This window comes from Cucurbita moschata, unplaced genomic scaffold (genome assembly GCF_002738365.1).
Source record: "Cucurbita moschata cultivar Rifu unplaced genomic scaffold, Cmos_1.0 Cmo_Scf00029, whole genome shotgun sequence".
Lineage (NCBI taxonomy): Eukaryota > Viridiplantae > Streptophyta > Magnoliopsida > Cucurbitales > Cucurbitaceae > Cucurbita > Cucurbita moschata.
The window spans coordinates 2695253-2714687 of record NW_019268545.1 but is presented as its reverse complement, the minus strand read 5'-3'; the positions used below and the strand labels follow the sequence as shown (position 1 = coordinate 2714687).

Genomic DNA, 19435 nt, shown 5'->3' with positions numbered 1-19435 from the left:
TTCGAACCGGAGACCTTCAGTGTGTTAGACTGACGTGATAACCAACTACACCACGACACCATTTTGTTACTCAGCGCATTGTGTTACATGATGGTGAAACAAAAATTATATAATTATCTTTTACGTGTAAGATTATTGCATGAATTTTGTATTAATTATTTACTTTACGACAAAAGAAAAAGTTGGCAAACATAGATCATAACAGTCACTTTTTAAAAGTACAAGGACTAAAACGAATATTTTGAAAGTCCACGAACGAAAATGAATCAAAACCAAAACAGTATCTAAAATCAAAGATTTTAAAAGAACTATGCATTGGTTTAAGAGTCTGAAAAGAAACACTTGGTTCACTTAGCTATATGTTTCTCATACCACCTGCGTTTACAGTTCTTTATAGATCATAGAGCACGTAGCCCACAGAAGCCAGCAAAAGCCTCGTAGAAGAAGAGAAGCAGGCGGTAATCACTGTGTCCTTTTCACACCAAATGTGTCTTCAACTCCATCACTAACCTTTCTTCTTCGCTCCGCAATCATATCAGTATAAGCCTGCAAATGCACACAAGTTTCTCATCTCAAACACCTTCTTTCTTCCTCTTATTCCTTCCTAATGCTACAGAAATCCACCTATTATCACCCTTTTTTAAGTTGTTTAAGATCTTGAATTCATATGATATGCAATATTAACCAAAGAGAGGTGGGGGTGGATGATTTGATACACGAACCTTTGGGTATGAGTAAAGAAAGATGTACCACCATGAGCATATCAATGCGAGTACTACTGCGGTCACTGCTATCGACTTTATAAGTAACCAGCTAGAGGCAATTACTAGTGATCCTGTCAGTGTTACAGTCCATGGTTGACACCTTGTGACAAAATGATAGAAAGAAAAAACATCAAAATCAGAGGTAATAGCAAAAGCATGTCATACAACAACTACCAACTTTAATGACACTTCAGCGTTAGGAACCATGAATGTGAGATCCCACGTCGGTTGGAGAGGAGAACAAAACATTCCTTATAAGGGTGTGGAAACCTCCCGCTAACAGACGCGTTTTAAAACTGTGAGACTGACGGCGATATGTAACGGGCCAAAGCGGACAATATCTGTTAGCAGTGGGCTTGGGCTGTTACAACAAACCTTCGTGATGGTATGATATTGTCCACTTGGAGTATATGCTATCATGGCTTTGTTTTTTGTTTCCCCAAAAGGCCTCGTACGAATGGAGATAATATTCCTTACTTATAAACTCATGATCATTCCCTTAATTAGTCAATGTGGGACTCCCTCCCAACAATACTCAACAATCCTCCCCTCGAACAAAGTACACCATAGAGCCTCCCCTGAAGTCTATGTAGCCCTCAACCAACCTCCCCTTAATCGAGTCTCGACTCCTTTCTCTAGAGCCCTCAAACAAAGTACACCCTTTATTTGACACTTGAGTCACTTTTGACTACACCTTCAAGGCTAGCAACTTCTTTGTTCGACACTTGAGGATTCTATTGACATGACTAAGTTAAGGGCATGACTCTGATACCATGTTAGGAACCACGAACCTTCACAATGGTATGATTTTATCTACTTTGAGCATAAGCTCTCGTGGCTTTGCTTTTGATTTCCTCAAAAATCCTCATTCCAATGGAGATAATATTCCTTACTTATAAACCCATGGTCATCCCCTTAATTCGCTAATGTGGGACTCCCTCCCAACAATCCTCGGCAAGTATGAGTACCCCATTTCTCATCAAATCAATCCAGACAGCCAAAGCCTGGATTTAGCAGATTCAATGAGGTAGGACAGGGAAAAGCAATTATTTAAAGATGCTCCCTAAGCATGTGTTCAAACAGGTATATGGATCACTATTGTAGAAATTTCTGCTCACAAAGTGAGCCCCAGTTGCCTGTTTAGCAATGATGCATTTACTTTCTTTCTATCAGTTCAGTTGCTTTTTGATACATTGGAATACTATATGATAGGATACAATACAAAAAGCTTATCTAATTGCGTCGATCATGGAAGAAATGGCGTTTCCTTTTAATTCAACCACAACCCTCTACAATAATATGATATTGTCCACTTTGAGCCTAAGCTCTCATGGCTTTGTTTTGAGGACGCTCTCAGGGTTTTGTTTTTTGTTTCCCCAGAAGGCCTCTTACTAACTCATAAATCCATGATTTTTCCCTTAATTAGCCAATATGGGACTCCTCTCCCGACATTCCTCGACAATCCTCAACAATCCTCCCCTCGAACAAAGCTCACCATAGAGCCTCCTCCTAAGGCCTATGGAGCCCTCGAACAACCTCCTCTTAATCGATGCTCAACTCCTTCTCTAGAGTTCTCAACAAAGCACACTCTTTGTTCTACACTTGAGTCACTTTTGACCACACCTTCGAGGCTCACAACTTCTTTGTTCGACATTTGAGGATTTTATTAACATGACTAAGTTAAGAGCATGATTCTTGATACCATGTCATGAATCTCAACCCTCCACAATAATATGATATTGTCCACTTTGAGCCTAAGTTCTCGTGACTTTGTTTTTTGTTTCCCCAAAAGGCCTCATACCAATGGAGATAGTATTCCTTGCTGGTATAGTATTCCTTGCTTATACATCAATGATTTTCTGTTGATTATGAACAGAGAATCTTGTAGATTAACATGTTATTTTGCCCATCAGGAGGATTCTCTACAGAAACATGCCAATTATGACCAGATTATGAAGAGATGAACACCAACGCCATAAACTATATCAGCACATGCTTGAGGATAGAAACAGTAAGCAATAAGTGATATGTTTAAAGAAGAACAGCATAACTCCAGTTAAGCAATAAATTCATAATTGGTCATTCGACTTCTTCAACAAGAACACCAAATGCACCTGACCCACCATGTTATATCCAGAATCCAAGTTGAAAAAATTCATAACTCATCGATTTGCTAGCACTAATTCAAAAATCCTAATATAGGGTTTCTCTGAAAACCTAATTCTAGATAGCCTAAAAGTTCAAAGAAACAGAGATCACAGCAAATATTAGATAGTTGCTCAAAATCAACGATGAAAAAACAGGATAAGATAGCTAACCAAGAAGGCTTTGTATCCCAAACGGAGTCATATTCGAAAGAGTGGTAATTCAAATATCCATCCATATCATTGACGGCACCATTTTCATCTAGAAACTGAGATTCATCCTCGTTGCTTGATTGCTTCCCGAAAACAACGCTTTTCCGGCGGAATCTAGTGCATTTGGGAGTAAACGAAACGGCTTGCGACGAAGCTGCGAAGTTAGAAAGAAGGGTTTGTGTTGAAGGAAAATGATGCGATCGTAGGGACGTTGCGAGGAATAGAGAAACGGTTCCCATAGATTTGGGTTTTTGTATGGCGGCCACTTCCAAGTAGTCTGCTGATTATGGCGGCATGGAGCTGAGCTGCCGAATTGGGGAGTTCCAGAAAGCTTTGCAAAGGATAAACTTCATGGCCCCACAAAATTCGATGCACCCGCTGAGCCATACCCCATCAATTTCTTATACCTCAACCAAGAAGCCCAAACTGTGGAAATATCATCATATCATTACATATCATATTCAGAATCACGCTCTCATCTTAGCCATGTTAATAGAATTCTCAAATGTCAAACAAAAGATTCCAAAAGAAGAGGAGCAGGCATAATAAAAAATGACTTCCAAAAAAGGAGTTGAGCCTCGATTAAGAAGTGACATACTTTGTTCAAGAGAAAGTGTTGGATGAAAGTCCCTAATTGATAGAATAATAGTGGGTTTATAATCAAGTAATACTATCTTCATTGATACAGGCATTTTGGGGAAGCTCAAAGCAAAGGCACGAGAGCTTATGCTCAAAGTGGATAATATTGGGTCGTAGGTGAGTTAAATCTATTTGTATTCGTAGCCTACGGCGGGACGAGATTATATAACATACAAAAAAAGGCAACGTAACGACTTAAGTAGCGTATAACTTTTCTGGGTAGGGATGACATTTGTTTATCGGGTCAACCCAATCAACCCATACAATTCAACTCAACCCTACTCTAATTATTATGAATATTAAAAATATTTGACGTTTATAATTGATATTATAACTGGGGATAAGTATAATTTTTTTAATAATTTAAAAATATAGCCCGATAACCCAACCCAAAAATATTGAGTTGGGTTGGGCTAAGTTAACTCTAATTCCAAATTGGGCTCCATTTTTCCTTCACGAATCGTTGTTATCTCTGTAGCGGCCCAGATTGAACGGCAAGCAACGAGCTTGTTTCCCATGGGTTGAGCCCAAGAACTTTGTTGGGTTCGAACTCTCTTCACCGAACCTCAACTGCATGAAACTCAACGATGATGCTTCTTCCATTCACCGTCAACGAAAACAAGCAAATATGGGGAAGAATGGAAGGCACAATCAAAATGGGAGCAACCCATTTCTTGTTTGTCTTCTTCCCCACCTCTCTCTGTTTCTGTAATCATAAAAATGCGTTGTTCCCATATCCCAGGACCCCAGATTGTCCAACACTTAGCCGTATCAAATGAAACCGCCACACAGAGACAGCCAATTATGCCAGCCCATCTCGGATGGAGAGTTCAATGTGGGCTTCCCCTGCCTCCCAATGCAATGCCACTGGTCAGTCCTTATCGAATCCATTGATTTTGTTATTGCCGACACATTGCATCCTTACATTCTTTCTGTCGTTTCCATAAGCATTATGTGGTTAAGACTTTGCTATCCCGAATGTTTAGATAGATACCTCTTTCATTCTATGAGTATCAGATGTTGAGATTTGTTCATGATTTATGCTCAAATTTGACTGCCTACAATAGGCATCTAAATACCATTTTCATATGAAGTGGCACTGATGCTATATAGGATTCGTGAATGCATCATGTTTGTCTGAAAATGAAATCAATCATATCAACCTCCAGAGTTGCAATGTCTGTACTAGATATTTTTGGTTATTGGTTTTTAGTTGATGACAAACCATATGTCCCAATCAATGTGTTCATCAGCACTATGGGTAGATAGATTCGATAGGGAAGCTGAGAATAAAAGTGCACCAAATCCCACAGTCACTCCATGGATGTATTGAGATTATATTAAATGAATTGGACTTTAACACCTGAAACTTTTGCATGATTTGAAATTAGAAGTTCAGATTCCTAAACCATCCTCTTGTTCTTTCTTGATTTGAACGAAGAGCATTGAAAATAAATTTATTTTGCCCCATTTAATAATGATTTTGTTCGTTCGTTGTTTTTTTCTTACCATTTCTTTACTTAATAGTTTTTCACCCTTCTTAAAGAAAAATAAGATTTCTTAGCTAAATTTCAAAAAAAAAAAAAAAAAAAGGAAATTCATCAGGGAACTAGTGTTTACAAGCGCGAGATCTCACGTTGGTTGGGGAGGAGAACAAAGTATTCTTTATAGGGGTGTAGAAACCTCTTGCTAACAGACGCGTTTTAAAAACCTTGAAGGGAAGCTTGAAAGAAAAATCCCAAAAAGGACAATATCTACTAGCGGTGGGTCTAGGTCGTTACAAATGGTATCAAAGCCAAACACTGAACGATGTGCTAGTGAAGGGGGTGGTCACGAGGCGGTGTGCCCGCAAGGACGTTGGGCCTCGTAGCGGCTAGATTGGGAGGTCCCACATCGATTGGAGAAGGGAACGAGTGCCAGCGAGGAGGCTGAGCCTCGAAGGGGGGTGGATTATGAGATCTCACGTCGATTGGAGAGGAGAATGAAACATTTTTTTATAAGGGTGTAGAAACCTCTCCCTGACCGACACGTTTTAAAAATCTTGAGGGAAAGTCTAAAAGGAAAAGCTCAAAGAGGACAATATCGCTAGCGATGGGATTGGACCATTGCAAATGGTAACAAAGCCAAACACAAAACGATGTGCCAGCGAGGAGGCTGAACCCCAAGAGGGTGGACACAAGGCGGTGTGCCAGCAAGGACGTTGGGCCCTGTAGGGGGGTGGATTGGGGGGTCCCACATTGATTAGAGAAGGAAATGAGTGCTAGTGAGGACGCTAGGCCCCGAAGGAGGATGTATTACGAGATCCCAATCGGTTGGGGATGAGAACGAAACATTCTTTATAACCGTGTAGATTCCTCTCCCTAACAAGTTTTCAAGGCCCTTAACCTTTAGCTCACAACTATATAGAAAAGGTTGGTGTCGTGGCATGCTTCTAAGACAACCAAAATTCTATCAAACTCTTAGTTTAAGCTCTACAGTTGTTGGTAGCACCTTCTATCCACTGGTGCATTCTTTGACTTTCTACTCTCCATTTTGCTGTTGAAACTCCAAATCAAAAAGGCACATCGAAGCTCAACCACAAACGTGGTCAGCATAACTGTGTATTACAAGGTACCAATTCCATTGTACTAATAGAAGGAAAGAAGTTAGACAATACCAAGTATTTGTTGATGCTCTTTTCCACATCCGGAAGCCTAATCTTAGGGAATCTATATATATCAATGTATATATTTTATAGGTTTTGAGAGACTCCACTTATTAACCCAAACACTTCACGTGTTTGTATGTGACACTTTGTCTGCCATTGTTTCATTAGACTAAACAGGAAAAACTATTACAACAACATAAAATGCAAAGGATTTCCCTTCAAACATTTCTATGTGGCTTATCCTATTACTGCTACCTACAATCTACCTTATCCTAATAACTACTAGACCAATTATTGTTTAGAAGACATTCAAATCTATATCGATCCATCGAGTTGTCTCACATTAAATTGCTGTCAAAGCGGCTATGATTTGGGTTTTCAAAGATGATGTTTTTCATTGACAAACAAAACGCAGACCAAAGTTTTTGTATTCCATGTGGTGAAGGATATACAAAAATTGACAATACAACATGGCTGTGCTGTGTGGCTAGCTAGCTAGGATTAGAAGACTCTTTCAAATAGGACCTTGGCAATGTGGTAGTTGATAGTCCAAGGATCGAAATAGGCTGCATAGTACGAACTTTTTGCTACCGTTAGAAATGTGTTCTTGATTGGTGAGTCAATGTCATTGCCATCTGAGGAGTTTTGGATCACCATCTGCATAAGTTTCCTCATGTCTTCTTCAATCTCTGGGGGCATTTTGTTCTCTGTTTTCTCCTTATAGATCCCACCATTCGTTACCTGACAAAATAAGACAAAGGTCAGTTTTCTCGAGAGTCGAGTCTTTTCGTGTTGACCCACAGTAAAAGACCTATTCTTGAGTGTTTAAGGAGGCCAAAGATTAAGCTGGGGGGAAAGGAAAGGGAAAGGTCAATGTAATGAATGAATTAAGGGGGAAAAGGGGTGGGGAATATAATCTTTTTATTATGTGGTGTGCAGTGGGTTGTACCTCTGTGTATAAAACACTAACCTTGTGCTTTTTAAAGTGACCTAGTTGATGGCACACTTTGTTTGTGAGGTAGGAAAGCTTCTGATATTGAGGATTGGACAACAGATCCTCCAAAGTTGAACAGCCTGAGTTGAGAATTATTGTTCCCACCAATAACTCTGCCTCTTCCTTGTGCACATCTCCATCTTCTTGCCACTTAAACAGCCATTTCTCCCACTATATTTTAATCAATGAAAACATTAATCATTAATTTTCATGTAGCAAATACCAAATACCAAATTAAAATATTCAAAGTTAGCTGCATTCTTTTGGCCCTATGCCAATGGACATAAATTCTTTTGTATCTGTCTACTTCATGTCTACTCAAATATGTGTAGATGTTGATAGGTATAGAGTAGGAAGGAATTAGTTGTTGAGGATCGTTGGGAGGGAGGGAGTGATCCCGCGTTGGCTAATTTAGGGAATGATCTTGGGTTTATAAGTAAGAAATACATTTTAATTGGTATGAAGCCTTTTGGGGAAGCCCAAAGTAAAACTACGAGAGCTTATGCTCAAAGTGGAGCATATCATACCATTGTGGAGGGCCGTGATTCCTAACATGGTATCAAAGCCATACCCTAAATTAGCCACGTCAATAGAATCCTCAAATGTCGAAATTGTGAGCCTCGAAGGTGTAGTCAAAAGTGACTCAAGTGTCGAACAAAGGGTGTACTTTGTTCGAGGACTCTAAAGAAGGAGTTGAGCCTCGATTAAGGGGAGGTTGTTCGAGGGCTCCACAGGCCTTAGGGGAGGCTCTATAGTGTACTTTGTTCGAGAGGAGGATTGTTGGGAGGGAGTCCCACATTGGCTAGTTAAGGGAATGATCATGGGTTTATAAGTAAGGAATACATCTCTATTAGTATGAGACCCTTTGGGGAAGCCCAAAACAAAGCCATGGACAATATCATACCATTGTGGAGGGCCGTGATTCCTAACATTAGCTACTATTAGAAAAAGTCGAGACACGAATGCAATAAAGTGTTGAATGGCATTATGGAGTTGTGAATGAAAGGAGATGGTGATGTAAACAAAGCAAAATAAACTCTCACAGCTTGATGCAAATGGTGGGTGATGTCGAGACCGTGCGACACCAGTATATCCAACGAGATATTGGTTAGAGTTCGAAGCAAAATCCCAACTAGTCCTTGTCCTCCTCCCTTTTGCTGCACATTGCCTGCCCTCCTGTTAAAACAAATCCCAAAAATCAGCCACTTTTCAAACCATATCAGCTTTATTCTTTCTACCACATGACACCATACATGACTTCATTTTCCACCCAACCCACCTTCTTCTTCTTCTTCTTACTAACCAAGAACAGGATTTTCTTTCTTTTTACCTTTTGAAAATTTGTAGAAAACAGAGAAGCCAATACAAGACAAACATGTAGGAATGTTATGGAATAAGGTCGGGTAATGTTCGGGTGAATTCCTCCAAAAGTGCTAATAATGTTATAATAGTAATTAAAGGAGTTGGTAGATTATGATAAAGGCTAGACGTTTTTATTGTTAACTTATATGCCTGTTTTCTTTTCATGTTTTGTCAGATAGGAGATATACTTGGATCCAAACTTTCTTGGTAACTTCAAAGCTTTGAAGGCATATGTTTAGAACTGTTTAAGATAATATATTTATATGTTGTAGGCTGTTATTTGCAGTTTGACAAAGCATAAAACAAAAACCCCACTATGGTTGTACAAGCATATAGATTGAAACACAAGCATCCACGAACATATTGACACAAATAGAGACATAGGATGCCACAAACTTTCCCACATAATGGTAAGCAATTGAAACTTTTTTATTGAAGAAAAAGGAGAAGTGTACCACGCATTAGTATCGTAGGCTTGATCTGTTGCATCGAAGTTTATGAATTGTTGGACAAAGGCTCCTCGTTGGTCGGCATTGGCATCCTTGAAATGGGACTCAATGGCTCCGACCAACGCAGCCGTTTTGGTCCATGCAAGCCTCTCCTTAGCCCTCTCAGGTTCGAAAATGCTACACGCTGCACCAAAATATGAGAACAAAAGGCTGGTTCTTCTCATTCCATAATCTCTCAGATTGTTCTCTGTGTACCATCTGCGCCCCAAGAAAGAACCCTTAACTAATCCATCAATTTCTTAGGGATAAAGAAACAATAAGAATAGTAATCGTTCTTACTTTTGAATATCAACCCACTCATTCTGATGCAATAGTTGGCATTTGTTGTAGTCCAATTTTGCAAGCTCCAAGTATGTGTCATTGTTTACCTTGAACATCCTGCAATTATAATGATACATTCATTAAGTAGCTCACGTTTTTGCATGTAAATCATTCAAATTAGCTTTGTAAAGGAGTAGAGACCTGTAGAGAGTTTTGCCTATCCAAATATCATTTTCCCCACCATACTGTTCTATGAAGTAACGAGTCTCGACCCGAGGTAAACTCGCAAACCATGGAACATCAAGAGCATAACCAACCTACAATAACGTTTACGATACCCGTCGATATACCCGTTAATAGGAAGTAACCAATATCTTTGATATCTTTCATGAATATGATGTTATGGATATGAACATTGATTAGTGATATAAAAGTTAAGAACTTAATGATGTGATGTGACAAGCAAAGCTTAAATTTTGACCTCTCCAGGCAAGTCCTTGGTGATGATCCACTTGTCCAAAAGCTCATCAGCAGCCTGTTTCTCTCTGAGGAATTTGTAGGAAAATTGCTTTGCATCCTCCAGAATTTTCTCCCCCAGGAACATTACCTGATCGGAAGCCCGGTACAGGTTGAACATTCCGGTCACCGCCTGCGTCGATTGCCCCGCTATGCACACGAACTCCCCATCTTTCTCGAAATTCTTGAACACCTCTGTAATAATCAATCCCTTTATCATTGTTCAAAGCCATTAACAATTGCTTTCAATCTTACCTGCAGAAACTTTGTGGCCGAACTGCCGGAGAAGTTTGAATCCCATGGCGGTGTCGTCGATATCATAAAACTCCACATCTCTTGCCCAACATATCCCTTTATCAGTCCAATGTCTGCACCAAGAACATTAGAACAGATATCAATCTCAACCTCTGGATTACAGTGTTCTTAACCAAACTCAACAGTACCTCCGCACATAATCCACAGACTCAACGATTTCTGGGTGAAAAAATCTTGAAACCCCAAGTCGTTGTAATCTATCCACTGCCCAAATATGTTCGAACAAATCCACGGGGTACACATTGGGTACTGGAAAGCGACAATAATGATGAGATCAAGAAATAAAGCAAGAAAGTTTGTAAATTTATTCAATGGGTCCGCCCCAAATATGGATATACAGCAAAAGAAGGTTGAAGATTTTACCTCCGCCATTAAAGCGGCTGACAACCGATTCCAAATATTTGAAGCAATTTGAGTTATTGGTTTTCATGAATGCAAAGGCAGTGGAAGCAGGAGATTTCAAGAAAGACCCATCTGGAGCCTGCAATTTCAGAAGCTTTTCCCAATCCAAACCCTCCATGCCTTCCATCCCTTCCAAACTATGCAATAACGTAGTGGGCACTTTATGCATTATTTCCTTCGGTATCCTGTTTTGAACACACATTTCTTAGTGCCTTCAAAAGGGTTTCATCTGAATTTAAATTCATTAATACCTTGTTAACTTTATGCTCCTTCTGTGGTTAATCTCTTGCAGCACCGGCGAGTCCGTGGGGACTTGGAGGTTCAACCTTTTAGCAAACTCCATCAACGACGGGAAGGCAACCTCAAACCCAATCAGCATGTGCTCGGCGTTCTCATCTTCCAGCTTGGAAATGTTCTTGTTTAAGAAAGCCATGCCTTTCTCAGACTTGTCAGGGTGGACCTTCCATGAATTCAACGCCAAAACACAAGCCAAGGTACTGAGAATTCGATCATGAGCTGAGAATATTCCACTGTCGCCCCACGACCCATCAGGGAGTTGATTCTGTGCTATCCATTCAAGCGAAGAAGGGAACAACGGAGTCTTAACACCATCGAGAACTCTCGGTATTAGAGCCACCCAGGCCGTGTCATAAGCCGAGATGCTTATGTCACCGTCGTCCATCGAGCTCAGCATTGACTTTATCCGGTTCACTCTCTCCTCTATCTCTTTAGAAATCAACACCTGACCATATTGAACAATAAAATAATAAGAAACCATTTCAAATTTTGAGTTAGCCCAATCCCATCACATGCAGCAGGGCAAGGAGAAACAATGTCTCGAGATGCCCAAATGAGTGCATGATTGACAAGTAAGCACAACCAAGATAACTCTGACATTGACTAAACTCCATTTTACCATGCATTAACAAAACACGTTGGTTTTTACTGAGTTTTGTAGGTAAACAAATGGAAGGAAAAAGGAAGTACGTGTGCGGTAGTTTCTGATTCTATGTCATCTTCCACAAACTGCTGCCACTTTATAACTGGCACGCCACTTTGAAGCACATCGCTGTACTCTGCAGGTTAGTGTGACATATAAGGATCAACAATTCACACACACAAAAAAAAAAAAAAAAAAAAAAAAAAAAAAATCTTTCTGAAATGGGTTTGTTTACCTTGAGTTGGAGGCTTAGAAATAGCATTGCATTTGATGATTCTGCTACTCCTGATTGATTCAACCTTGAATGAACAGCTACCTACTAAGAGTTTTGCATGTTAAAATGGATTAAAAACGATGACCCATTTGTTGATTCAACATATTCTGTTGTTCTATGGCTGATATGATAGTAAAAACATAGAAAAATCTTAGCTTTTTGAGAACCCATTTGAGTGACAGAAGGAAGGAAAGAAATGCATACCCGGCGGCGGTGGTGGCGGCCGGGAGGAGAGATTGGTGGCATCGGAGGAGGAAGGAAAAGGGGGAGAGAGAGAGAGAGAGAGAGCTTTCATGGAGGAGAGTTTAAGCTTCTTCTTCTTCTTCTTCTTCTTCTTCTTCTTCTTCTTCTTCTGGTTGTTGGTTTTGTATGACTAAATAATGAGATTTTGTGAGTGTTCATTTTTAAAGGAAAAGAGGGGAAAGGAAGAGGACAGAAACGACTTCCCATGAGATTCCCGCTCATAAGCGCTGAGGATCATCCAAAACCATGGAATTGAGGGCACTCCTGTCCTTTTCCCTCTAATTTTATTTTATTTTTATTTTTTTTTCATAAAATCCAATTATGTTACAACAAACCCCCTCTTTTGCGTCTGTTTTTTTCTTTATTTTGCAAATATTCATTGCATTTTTCACAATTTTATTTTCTTTTCTTTCTCATGGCAAGGTTCATGGACTCATACATTCCCAATATTACCCTCTTTATGTTCTTTGCATTTATGTTCCTTTTCCTTTTTCTCTCCATTTCTTCAGTTTATTTCTTAATTTGGTACTTGTTTTAACTTTCGGTTTCAGGTAAAACAATTACGTCCAAGCTGCTAAATAAAGTGTGCGTAACTTGATTTTTACACCCTCGAGATTGCTCTCATTTAGATGTGTCAGATTCCATATTGGTCGTAGATGTGTGAGATTCTATATTTGGTTGTAAAGAGGAATAAAATATACCTTATGAGAGTATGGAATCCTCCTCTAAATTGTGAGGCTGACAGATACATAATGGGTCAAAGCGGACGATAGTAATACATAATGGGTCAAAGTTGACCATATTTGTTTGAGGCTGACAGTGATACATAATGGATAAAAGTGGACAATATTTGTTTGTAAGACAGTGATACATAATGGGTGGACAATATTTGAGGCTGACAGTTTGATTTGAGGCCGACATACATAATGGGTTGGACAATATTTGCGGCTAACAGTGATACATAAGGGTGATACATAAGGGGTCAAAGTGGATAATATTTGTTTGGGATTAGGATACATAAAAGTTAAAGTGGACAAGATTTGTTTGAGGTTGACAGTAATACATAATGGGTCAAAATGGTCAAAATGGACAATATTTGGTTGAGTCAGACAGTAATACATAATGGGTCAAAGTGGACAATATTTATTTGTTTCTACAATAGAGTCCGACAGTGATACATAATGGGTCAAAGTGGATAATACTTGTTTGATTGAGTCTAATCGTGATACATAATGGGTCAAAATGGACAATATTTGTTTGATTGAGTCTAACAGTGATACATAATGGGTCAAAATGGACAATATTTATTAGTTGTGGGCTTGGGTTCTTACAAATGGTATTAGAGCCAAACACGGGGGAACGAAACATTCCTTATAAGGGTGTAGAAAACTCTTCCTAGTAGACGTGTTTTAAAACTGTGAAGCTAACGACGATACATAACGAGCCAAAGCGAACAATATCTGCTATCAACGAGTTTTGATTGTTACATATAATCTCGGTTCATTTTATTCTCATTTCTTCTACCTTCTAACTTAGCTCAGTAGACGAAACACTTACTTTCAACAATTCGTTTCAAGTCAAACTTGCTTAATTTACAAGTTCTTATAGTCAATTAGAATTAATAGTATACTTTTTTTTTTTTTTTGTATAAAAAGTAGCTATATCATGATCACTCTCATCCCGATATAGTTTCGATTCATTTGCATATCTCTCCTTCACTCAAACGTCATTACACGACATGGGTGATCATTGAAAAACTTCGTCTCCGTGTGATTAAGCAATTTTTATCCTGAAAAATTATTTTCATAAAATTTAGCATGACTTTATACATTGCATGTATGTTCCTTTTAGCCTTCACTTCATGAATAAATCAACTTAAACTCAATTCGATATAACCCATCATCATAACACCTTTATTTCAATCAAAATTTAAAAAATCAACTTACTTTTTTCGAACACGACGTTTAAGAAATAGGTATCGGTATCGATTATAATGGCAAAAAAGTGTTGCCCCCATTAGGTGTGATTGAACAATTTATTTCCAAAGAAAAAAAAAATCATAATGTTTTTAAAGGATTTGATTAGTTTTAGAAGTATGAGTTTAAGATTAGAAACTTGACCCACTAAATAATGGAACTCGTTATCTCGATCAGATGTATCGATAATAATTAAGTTGTTTTTACTTCCGAACCGGTTATATGGTTTATGAGTATTTATAAAAAAAAATTAATAATATGGACGTTTATATCAATGTAATTTTGGTGTGTGGTTGACACGGAGTATTATTAAAAAATAAGCTAAAGAATCTATAATATATGAATTAGGTCGGGTGTCTGAGTCATGTGAAGACATGTGAATGGGGTATTCTATACCATTAGTTTTTATAAGATTGAGACAAAATAATAATAATAATAATAATAATAATTTCTGTTTATAAATACATTAATTGAGAAAATTAATATTTCGCCTCTTGTAGCAGTGGGACAACGATTGTGCGACACTTGTTCTAACCCAGTGAGCAAGTCATCTGAGTAAAATTCAGACTTTGCAAACAATATTGGCGTATACTCGAGCCTCAGGTCACTCATTTCTATATACAGAGAGTTTATGATTGAATTTGCTCATTTCACGGTTTAAAACACTAACCTTCTAACAGACTCGAGCGTAATTTAATTTATAATTGAATCATAAATAAATTATTCATTACAAAATCAATGATACTTAAAATATAATATGTAACCATAGAAGTAAAATAAACGGTTGACTCAGCTGAAATTACGAACAACTCATGAAATATCGACAGGCATGAATGAATAATTAATTAATTTTGTACCTTAGCATAATTTATATGTCCATAAAAGTATTATAAATTAATATATAAATAAATATGGTTATATTTGCTTAAATTATTTTTATGGTAACATATATTAATATAATAAATCATTTATTTATTTAATTACTTTATATCAACTTTTTATGTGTACATACACACTATTCTAAAAAAATATTTATAATTGACAATAATCAATAATTTAATTAATATTTACATTTCCAAAAAGGGAGAGAATTAAGTATATAAAATTGATATTGTCTAAGTCAACCCATGAGCATTGACTTTCATCCAACACCTCCTCTCGAACAAAATACGCCCCTTAATCGAGGCTTGACTACTATGTTTTTGAAGAGTCTCGACTTCCTTGTCTTTTGGAGTCCACTCTCCACAATAGTATGATATTGTCCACTTTGAACATAAGTTCTCTGTGTCTTTGCTTTGTACTTCCCAAAAGGCCTCAAGCCAAATAGTATTATTTGATTATAAACTCATGATCATTCCCTAAATGGACAGAGACAACGGCTTTCAATTTTCTATATTTAAAAATTATATTATTAAACTTTTGAATTTTCTTATAATTATTTGTAAATATTTGGAATTTTCGTACCCATCCTAAGCATTCATATATTCTATTTTCGAACATTATTAAATTAAACATTTTATTCTCAGTCATTATACACAAAATTAATTATAAATTTTTTTATATGGTAATGATGCTTTTTTCCAATCTGTCATTTTAGACGTATTCTTTTTTAAGATTGGAGGTTTAAACTCTCATCTCGATATTCATTGTACTAAAAAAAAATTAATTTTTATTTTTTTTAATTCATTCTATCCTAATTGTATGAATTACATTATTTTCAATTAAGTTTCGCTTTTATTAGTTAAGGAATCCTTACTTTGTTATATATATATATATAATATGTAAATTACTATTATTTATTTAATTATTTATCTTAAATTTCTAAATACTTCATTTTTTTCACCATTAAATTTCAAAAAGATTTTATGAAGCTAATTTATATTAATATTTAAAAAAAATTAGAAATTGAAGAAGTATTTAATAATCTCATAAACTAGTTAGTGTTTGATTTTAATTTTTTTTAATTTTTAATTTTGTATCCAATAGATCTTTCTTCTCCGATTAATTGTGACTACTAATTTTCTCTCTCGCAAATTAAGACGTTTTTTGGTTACAATCAAAACAATTCCCACATAACTCTTACGTTTCATACAAGCAAGTTTTTTCTTTTTATTTCATTTTCATATTTATTTGGTTAACACATGGTAATCTATTGATGTTTCGGAAAAAAATGTTATTTCCCTCCCTCCACAGAGTAATCTATCGTTTGTTCCAAGTCACAACATACTGAAAACCATGCCTTTTGAGCGCAACCCACGTGGTCTCACAGCTTCAAGAGCTCCTGAAATACAATAGGAATGCATGTTGATTATTATGATTATGGTACAAACATAATAGTGGCTGGCTAATCAAATGGGTTCTTCAGTGATCTTGCAAATACTTAATATCATTGGAATGGAACAGAATAGAATCTTGAAGGCTTTGATAATAGTTCTGATACCAAAAAGGAGTTCATTATGCCTCTCTTTCTGTTTGTCATCAGAGTCAGATTCTGCGCAACCAAATTAGGTTCGGGAGAGGTTGTCACACCTATATAAAGAATGTTTTGTTCTCCTCTCCAATCGATGTGAGATCTCACAATTCACCACTCTTTAGGCCCCAGCATCCTCTCTGACACTCGTTCTCCTCTCCAATCGATGTGAGATTTCACAATCCATCCTCCCTTTCGGGACCCAACATCCTTACTGGCACACCACACGGTATCCACCCTCTTCGGGGCTCACCGTCCTCGTGGGCACACCGCCCGGTGTCTAACACTGATACCATTTATAACAGCCTAAGCCCACCGCTAGCAGATATCGTCCTCTTTGAGTTTGGACTCTTCCTTTCGGGCTTCCCCTCAAGATTTTTAAAACGTGTTTACTAGAGAGAGATTTCTACACCTTATAAAGAATGCTTCGTTCTCCTTCCCAACCGATGTGGGATCTCACACTGCATCCTTAGTTCCTCTCTTGTCTTATGTGTGAAGCTACTTGAATATTAATTGAAAATAAGTGATGTAGGACCAAAAGCTCTTAACTAAGTGAGTTAAGAGAAGCAACAACGAACCTGCACATCACTTGACAAGTCTCTCACATTACCTTCCCAAAGTTTTTTCTCCTGACACGAATGATAAAAACATTTAAGGATTGAGGAGCTTGGTCTTGGGAAGGCAGATCAATAAAACTTTAAATCAGAAGAAAAGCACCGCAAGATTAGGATATCAGATGTATGCTTTGCTGACCTTTTCCAGTTTTTCATACGCTTTCAAAGCATCTCTTCTTATATTTCTCATTGTCACCTATAAACAAACAGATGCAGGATATCATCCAAGAGTTCATGATCATGTTCGCCTCCTATTTATGCTACATATTTTGTAAAGATCTGGTAAATATATATATACGGTAGATTATATTTCGTATATATATATACCTATTAGGCCGTGTTTTCAAAATGTACTTTGTTGATTCTGTTGGTTGGTGTACATACCTGAAATCATCCATAAAATCTTTAACCAATATTCCTCCTTGAGTTCTTTTGTGTTCATGTTGATCGAGTGTGCGCATTGTTGTGCGATCCTAACAAATCAATAGTATCTTAAGCATTAAAGCCGATGAAAAAGTGTGGTACTGGCTTATATCATCCACATTCAAGTGCTAACAATGTGCAACATTTCATTAGTGTCAAACACATATTTACATATTGAAACTAAACCTTTGGAATTTGCATTAAATCTAGAAATCATAATCTCAAACGAAATGTATCCAATAAGCATGGATATAAATACAACATGAACATAGTGACACGTAGTTTTTTACAAATCTAGAACACAAACACGGCACGGACAAGTTAAAAAAATGATACAAAATGGAAATCTAAATTCATTAAGGGTTGGATTTCCTTTATATTTTTGTAATAATAGATATATGTTATGTTTGTATTTGTTACGAATCACGACTCTTCACTATGATATTGTCTAGTATAAGCTCTCGTGACTTACTTTGGGCTTCTCATAAGGGCTCGTATTAATGGAAATGTATTCCTTACTTATAAACTCATGATTATTCACTAAACTAGTCAATGATAAGGGTTCGTACTAATGGAAATGTATTCCTTACTTATAAACTCATGATTATTCACTAAACTAGTCAATGATAAGGGCTCGTACTAATGGAAATGTATTCCTTACTTATAAACTCATGATTATTCACTAAACTAGTCAATGATAAGGGCTCGTACTAATGGAAATGTATTCCTTACTTATAAACTCATGATTATTCACTAAACTAGTCAATGTGAGACTCCCTCCCAACAATCCACCATCATTCCTGAGTGCTACTTTCACAATAATATCAGAAGACTAGAGGAATCGAAGAACTGCATCTTAAGATGAACATGCAAAGGATAATACATAAAAAAACTTCTTTTCTACTTGTATATCCATGAGCATTCCCGACTCTCTCCCAATAATTCTCAACAATTTTTTAGAATATTTGCTAAAACCACAGCACATTTAATGAAATTCGATCAAATATGATATATATATGATAACTATAATTCATAACTAAATATCCTTTAAACATGAAATTAAGACGATAAGTGTTAAATAATGCAAAAAATAGAAATTAAACCCTAGAAGAAGGCCGTTTGGGGGGAGAAGAAATCATCAATAAACAAACGAACAGAAATGTCGAAGCGAGACGAACCTCGGATTGAAAGAAAGGACTTAGGGAGGCGTAGGACGAAGCGGACAGTGGTGGCGGAGGGAGAAAGGCGCCGCCATGGCAGCGTAAACGAACGAATCGGAGATGATAAGGCGGAAGTGGTTAAACGTTGAGTAGCAGATCCCGGCTGGGCCAAATTCAAATCCTCGACAGCTGGTGGATAAGAAATTGATTTAGAAATTTTGGCATCAGCGAAGGGTGTTTGGATGCGACGAATACAGTATTCCGTGACTGGACAGAACAAATACTTATCAAGGTTAGGAGTGAAAAAAGTAAAACGCCTAATTAATGGAGGAATTAAGGGACTCGATAATGATGTTAATAACAAAAAAAAAAAAAAAAAAAAAAAAAAGTCAAAGAAACAGAGAGAGACACGTAAAAAGTACAATAAATTATGCCACGTGTTTGTTTTTTTTTGTAATAATTATTGAACCTATATTAAACTAATGAATAATCTCGGGATATAAATTTAAAAAATTAGATTATTTAAATATGCCGTAGATTATGTAATTCTTTCGAGATATAAATTTAAA

General features: G+C 37.1%; 2 protein-coding genes and 1 long non-coding RNA gene across 6 annotated transcripts; all 3 read right to left on the bottom strand.

The window, feature by feature from the left end:
- Positions 1 to 247: 247 nt before the first annotated feature.
- Positions 248 to 3508, bottom strand: LOC111463803. Its single transcript, XM_023107717.1, has 3 exons — positions 3083 to 3508; positions 723 to 864; positions 248 to 546 (listed from the first exon to the last, which is right to left on the bottom strand). Exons 1-3 carry the CDS (start codon positions 3358 to 3360, stop codon positions 463 to 465), a joined length of 504 nt encoding a protein of 167 aa, XP_022963485.1. The 5' UTR covers positions 3361 to 3508; the 3' UTR covers positions 248 to 462.
- A 3237-nt stretch (positions 3509 to 6745) lies between these two features.
- Positions 6746 to 12344, bottom strand: LOC111464066 (ent-copalyl diphosphate synthase, chloroplastic-like). Of its 2 annotated transcripts, none has more exons than XM_023108126.1 (14): positions 12185 to 12344; positions 11942 to 12025; positions 11754 to 11842; positions 11018 to 11508; positions 10728 to 10951; positions 10493 to 10613; positions 10305 to 10417; positions 10015 to 10244; positions 9735 to 9850; positions 9552 to 9650; positions 9219 to 9470; positions 8445 to 8577; positions 7378 to 7572; positions 6746 to 7148 (listed from the first exon to the last, which is right to left on the bottom strand). In XM_023108126.1, the coding sequence occupies exons 1-14, from the start codon at positions 12273 to 12275 to the stop codon at positions 6909 to 6911; spliced, it is 2478 nt and encodes an 825-aa protein (XP_022963894.1). In that variant the 5' UTR covers positions 12276 to 12344; the 3' UTR covers positions 6746 to 6908. The 2 variants fall into 2 exon arrangements, with proteins under 2 accessions (XP_022963894.1, XP_022963895.1); XM_023108127.1 differs by having other exon boundaries at positions 11942 to 12022.
- Positions 12345 to 16345: 4001 nt separating this feature from the next.
- Positions 16346 to 19164, bottom strand: LOC111464035. Of its 3 annotated transcripts, none has more exons than XR_002713979.1 (5): positions 18885 to 19164; positions 17668 to 17756; positions 17423 to 17479; positions 17248 to 17298; positions 16346 to 16690 (listed from the first exon to the last, which is right to left on the bottom strand). It is a non-coding gene; the product is annotated as an uncharacterized LOC111464035 (long non-coding RNA). The 3 variants fall into 3 exon arrangements; XR_002713978.1 differs by having other exon boundaries at positions 16346 to 16480; positions 18885 to 19163; XR_002713980.1 differs by lacking the exon at positions 16346 to 16690 and adding an exon at positions 17042 to 17167.
- Between the last annotated feature and the right edge of the window lie 271 nt (positions 19165 to 19435).

Coding starts and splice junctions, on each gene's coding strand:
- LOC111463803 (XM_023107717.1), bottom strand. CDS start 3,360: ATGGGAACCGTTTCTCTATTCCTCGCAACGTCCCTACGATCGCATCAT. Junction 865..3,082: donor TGGGATACAAAGCCTTCTTG/GTTAGCTATCTT, acceptor TTTTGTCACAAG/GTGTCAACCATGGACTGTAA. Junction 547..722: donor TTCTTTACTCATACCCAAAG/GTTCGTGTATCA, acceptor GTGCATTTGCAG/GCTTATACTGATATGATTGC.
- LOC111464066 (XM_023108126.1), bottom strand. CDS start 12,275: ATGAAAGCTCTCTCTCTCTCTCTCTCTCCCCCTTTTCCTTCCTCCTCC. Junction 11,843..11,941: donor TTCTAAGCCTCCAACTCAAG/GTAAACAAACCC, acceptor ACTAACCTGCAG/AGTACAGCGATGTGCTTCAA. Junction 10,418..10,492: donor TCTGTGGATTATGTGCGGAG/GTACTGTTGAGT, acceptor TTCTTGGTGCAG/ACATTGGACTGATAAAGGGA.